The 5,554-nt window shown below is 41.0% G+C and overlaps 1 protein-coding gene across 2 annotated transcripts; it reads left to right on the top strand.

Moving 5' to 3' along the window:
- The first annotated feature begins 331 nt into the window (after nucleotides 1–331).
- On the top strand, nucleotides 332–5,187 carry sla1a (Src like adaptor 1a). 2 transcript variants are annotated; one of them, XM_030063747.1, is made up of 8 exons: nucleotides 332–515; nucleotides 1,020–1,093; nucleotides 1,646–1,745; nucleotides 2,035–2,121; nucleotides 2,470–2,573; nucleotides 3,269–3,400; nucleotides 3,931–4,060; nucleotides 4,479–5,187. In XM_030063747.1, exons 2-8 carry the CDS (start codon nucleotides 1,021–1,023, stop codon nucleotides 4,690–4,692), a joined length of 840 nt encoding a protein of 279 aa, XP_029919607.1. In that variant the 5' UTR covers nucleotides 332–515; nucleotide 1,020; the 3' UTR covers nucleotides 4,693–5,187. The 2 variants fall into 2 exon arrangements, with proteins under 2 accessions (XP_029919607.1, XP_029919608.1); XM_030063748.1 differs by lacking the exon at nucleotides 332–515 and having other exon boundaries at nucleotides 736–1,093.
- Nucleotides 5,188–5,554: the final 367 nt, after the last annotated feature.

The following is a 5,554-nucleotide window of genomic DNA, read 5'->3' as shown; positions in this document are numbered from 1 at the left end:
CATTTGGCAGCAAAAAGAGCAGGCCACTGGACCAATTATAGTTATGATGACCTGCCACAGAATATGATCCAAGCTAATCATTTTGGCGTATGATTCATCCTGTATAAATATTTACATGAATCTTGAGTGTTTACAATATAAATGTGGCATGTTATTGATTTCGGTCATCTCAAATAATCAGACACACATGGCCTGAGGTGATACTTGATGTGAAACTTTCTCTCTGTTTGTGATCTGTGAGCGTCTCGACGTTTCGCTGTTTCACCGTCATTTGCCCTCTTCCTCATTTCATGACAGGAAGTGAGTGTGCAGTCGGACGCAGTTGTCTTGCCACACAGTGCAACAGGCAGCTCATTAGCCAGTGGTGTGAACTCGTTACGTCTAAGTCTAGTAGCGCAAAAAATGGAAAGGACACTTCAGTGAAAGCTGGCCACCGCCAACACCAACATGATCTCTTTGGCCCACCACGCTTGATACTCTCCCTTGAGACAAACTGCAAGCAAGGCACCTCACAGGTAGGTTCCTCCAGGGTCCCCACTCACTTACTACACCTCAGCACACCACCTGGAGTTTGTCTGCACATCTAAGAGTTGATTCTGCTTTAATGAAAACTACGAGATGTCACTTAATCTTTTCAAAGAAATGCGCCTACAGGCCATATGTTTTTTCCACAGTGCAAGGTATTTGCATGAAAAGCCTCACTGCTTGGAACCTGCCGTGAAGCAATGGGTTTCTGCAGTATGTGAAATGAATGCCATTAATCATCACGATTGTTTGTCATTACTTTGAACTAGGGGCTGGAATGGAAAATTGAGTGTGATTGCATCTAGCCTCAGCTTCCCCATTCTACAACGGGTGTCTTAGTTGAGATAGCACATAGGAATAGGAAGTTACAAAGGCAGCGCTATAGGGGCAGAGAGAATAGAGTGGGGAAAGGGCTGTAAAGACACAGAGTAGTTGAAATTAGGAAGCATGTCGTAGATAAGACTTGAGGACTACGGCTATATCTCTGTTTTCAGGATGGGAAATATGATGAGAGGCGTGAGTGCCAAGGACAGCGCCAACAATGACAACTGTGACAGCACAGAAAAGGGTAAGGTCTCCTTTCAGTACTTTTGTAACTACAGTTTATGTTTATCTCTTGGTTAGTGAAGAATCCGAAATGCTTATTTTTTTTTTAAATCATGCATTGCGGATGCCCTTCGTTAAATGAAAACACAGTAATATTGCTGCTGTTGCCATTTCTCATTACACACACACGCACACATGCACACACACGCACTGCCTATATTCACCCGAATAGTCAGAGCTGCTCAGCGCTGTGTCGACTTGAGTTTATAAATTATTTGTAGCATTTGTTGAAACCTGCTTGGAGCTACACAACAGCGGGGTATGAGACACAGGGTAACACGAAATGCCAGAAAGCTCAGATAATCACAAAGAAGTATCTGAACACCAACTGTGTATTTTTCTTGGTGTACAAGACAAGGTTGGCTCTTGGTATCCGAGCTGTCATGATGTGACGAACCCAACCCATCCTGACAGCTTAAAACAAGCAGATGTTTTTCCAATCAAGTTTGGCATCGCTATCAGTACCACCAGTCTATGATGTCTGTGGTTCAACATCAAGCTGTTTTTTTGGCAGGTTCAGACGATGAAACGCTGGTGTTGATCCAGGACTACCCATCGTCTGACATCAGTGAGCCGATCTTCAGGATCGGGGAGAAGCTCAGGGTCATCTCAGAGTACGTCCATGTTTCTGCCCTCTGCGTTAACGGCCAGAAAACCAGGCACAACAAAGCCATTTGCAAAAACGTAGTATAGCCCATTTGTGGCACATGCTAAAAGGACACTCTTTGCTGTAGATTCATTTTGTTAAGATGTTAAGTCGCCAGTAGTGGGGCTGTAAGTTTAAAAGGGAATGAGTCATATACATTTTTTGGTTGTTTGGTTGAAGGGTGAATGCAACATAGGGAAGTGTCCCTGTGAAAGGTCAGTTGTTGATTCCTCTTTGGTTTGTTTTGTGGTGGCCAGAGAGGGTTACTGGTGGAGAGTCCGCTCTGTCCAAACGGGGAAGGAGAACTACATTCCCAACAGTCATGTTGCAAAAGTGTACCATGGGTAAGCATATCATGTCATAACACAAGTATATTATTACGTGTTTTGCTTTAAATCGCTCCCTGGTTGAATGACATGATTAGTACAGCCTCATTTATGTAAGAGACTATTGCACTATTACTGATTAGCTCCCTTATGAGTAAAAATATCTGAAGTCTGTCTTTGGGAGAAGATTTTCTAACATAAGAGCTACAGCATTTCCTGGCATAAGACATTTGCCATTCATTATGCTGTATCGTTTTCACTGCTAGGTTTTGTCCTTGATATTAAAACTGCTTCTGTAAACTGCTTAGCTGCCTCATGGGTATTTTATCTCATAGTCAAACAGCAACATATTTTCCATTCCTTCAGCTGGCTGTTTGAAGGTGTGGAGAGGCAGAAGGCTGAGGAGCTGCTGCGTCTACCTGGGAACCGAGTTGGCTCCTTCATGGTGCGGGAGAGCACCAAGGAGCGAGGTGAGTGCATTTGCAGTGGTGCCAACTGACTTTAGTGTATCTTCAAGATAATCTGCATACTAACATGATCTATCAGCAAGCAATACACTCTAATGTGAGGTAAGCTTTAATGTAGGCTTGTATTTGCTCAGAGGTCTGTTGTCAAGACCGCTTCAGCGAAGTCCGAGGCAGGCCAAGCCTAGTCCCAGTCTTCATGGAAAATGAAGTCTTAACATAGTCCAAATTCAAAATAGGTGCAGATGTCTCAAAACGGATGTTATAATGGTACTCAGATACTCTATTTCCAGCACAAGATATGACATGGAAAAAAGGGAAAAAAACAAAGGATCAGATAGGTTTGAGCCTACAAAAGTCCTAGATTAAATAAATTATCTGGAAGTTGAGTCTCCTTTCACAAATTTTTTGTGAGAAACACATTTAGGGAACTAAATCATACACCTATTCTTTTAATTTCCTATGAGGGTATTTCCCTTTAAATCTGACTCTACTCATTTACTGTACATACAATACAGTATAGAGCAGGATAAGTTCTGCTTTTTAATTTCTTCCAACACATCAGCATTAGCACAGCGTTTTTAGTCTCTGTCAATATTAAAATGACCTGATATATGCTATAAAATGCCATTCTGTCAGAACACGACCACTTTGTGTCATGACTTATATTGTTAAATATATGGTATGTAATGCATCCGCAGGTTTGTATTCACTCTCAGTGAAGCACAGAAGCATAAAGCACTATCGCATCTTCAGACTGGACAACAGCTGGTACTATATCTCCCCTCGACTCACTTTCCAGTGCCTTGAAGATATGATCAACCACTACTCCGGTGAGTGTACACACAGAACTAAATAGAAAGACAAGGATACTCACCTAAATAAATAAATTTATTAATTAATAAATAAAACATTTATAGACATACGCAGAAGCATACACAAAACGATACATAAATTCACCAACATCACAGATACCCATCTGAGATATGCATATGCTTGCATCAACCAACTGAAAATAACCATTCATGTGCTTAATATAGAGCTGTTTCTTATCAGTGCACTATTCTGTGTCGAAAGCACATTAGGGAGCACAACAGGAAATGAGATATGTGTGTGCTTGATGATGACCACTGGTGCATACACTGTGAGAAGAATCAGCATTCAGTCGGCAAAACACTGTGGTTATTCTGAACAAACTTGTGTATTTTTCTGCGCCCGCCTGAGTTTAGTTTGTGCCTTTGCTTGAGTAAGCAACTGCATGGCTGATTGAATTAATGTGTGTTATGTTAGTCCTGTGTGCTTGTTTCCTTGCTTCTAGTATGTAAGTTACTGTATTTCACTTCTCCTATCCTTAACTTGTCAGACTCTGCAGATGGCCTGTGTTGTGTCCTGACGTCCCCTTGTTTGTCTGGCAAGGGCCCCTCATCAGATGCAAGTCCTCAGCCTCCGCCTGTAGTCATGCGCCGAAACTTTGACTGGAACAAAGTAGACAGGTAGAATCTTTGTGATGATATTCATCTGATTTGATGTTTGAGATTGACCAAAAAAACATTTGGATTGGGCCACTCCATCCACTCAGGTAATCCCATGATGCAGTAGAAATTTAGCATGTGCTCTTTTGCCCTATGTCCAGAATTGTTGGGAAGACTGGTCAACCTGTCAAATGTCAGTGTTTGCACATACGAACCCTCTGTATCAACTGTATTAACCTCAAAAACAGGATACAATATGTGCTATCTTTAAGCACTTGGTCAAGTCAGTTGATATTGAATTTGACAACAGGAAATGCATCATTTTTTCCACAACAACTTGAACAGAGAATTCAAAACATACTCAATTCAAAACATACTCAATTCATTTATTTTAATTTTTTTCCTTTTTTTTTTTTTTTTTCGTTTCCACCCATTGCAGGCATGAGCTCATCAGCAGTGGAAGCCTCGGTGGCACTGAAAACACAGACAGCATGGTGAGCTACGGAGTGAGAAACAGCCTTGCCGCCTACCTGTCTTTTACTGGGAATCAGGATCTCGCACAGCAGAAGGGTGGCAGGAAGAAGAAGAGCAGATCTGTTTACGTTGTCCCACAGACTAACCTTGAAAGTCTTGACTATGAGGAGGAATTCTAAAGACAGCAGTGGTGTTTAAGGAAGTTAGCTTCAAGGGACATGAACTCTATATGACAGCTCCCCATTCAAACAGTGATGGGGACAGGGGGCATCCTTGTCTGTAGCCCACTGTATTCCCAGTGTTGGGATTGGGCAGTGTTGATTTTATGTTAAGCATTCAAAACAATCAGGTGTATAGGTATACCTGCTGATTAAGCACTTTGAACTCTAAGGAAAGGACAAACATATTTGAGTCTAGCATATGGCACATTTACACTCAAGCTGTGTGTGAACTGAAATATGGAGATGGAGCTGGACTACAGTGCAATTGAACTGTGATGTGTCTTCTGTAAATCAGTTGTAGGTCAAACAGCTTGGCATTATGATGGGTAACATGAGATCATGTGTATGATTTATGTGAATTTGTACATGAGAATGTATTGCTTTCAAACTATTTCCCTCTATATTTAACACCTGCTAAGTAAAGCATATTATAATTAAATTTTTGTGCTGTGAACTGAATTAAAATTTAAGTATGATATAAATAATAAGTATGATAATAAAACAGGTGACTTTACAGCTTAGGATTGTGATAAATCATCTGCACGCCTCACTACAGCGAACATCCTCATTTGTACACCATGTAATTTATTGTACATTTATTGTACATTTCAATAAGAATTCCTAATCTGAATCCACAGCTCAAAACTCATGTCAGTTACCTGTCCTTTTGATTTGTCAGCTTACACGGTTGCTCCTCAGCCATGAAGCATTTGGGAACTTGTTTGCTGAGCATTATCTAGGGTTAAAATGTTACTGATACTAGACTGTAACTAAATTTTAATTCCTCAAAAACCTCCAGACAACAGCTGATGCTTGTCAG

The sequence above is a fragment of the Myripristis murdjan genome, chromosome 11 (genome assembly GCF_902150065.1).
Source record: "Myripristis murdjan chromosome 11, fMyrMur1.1, whole genome shotgun sequence".
NCBI lineage: Eukaryota > Metazoa > Chordata > Actinopteri > Holocentriformes > Holocentridae > Myripristis > Myripristis murdjan.
This window is presented reverse-complemented; position numbering and strand designations above follow the sequence as displayed.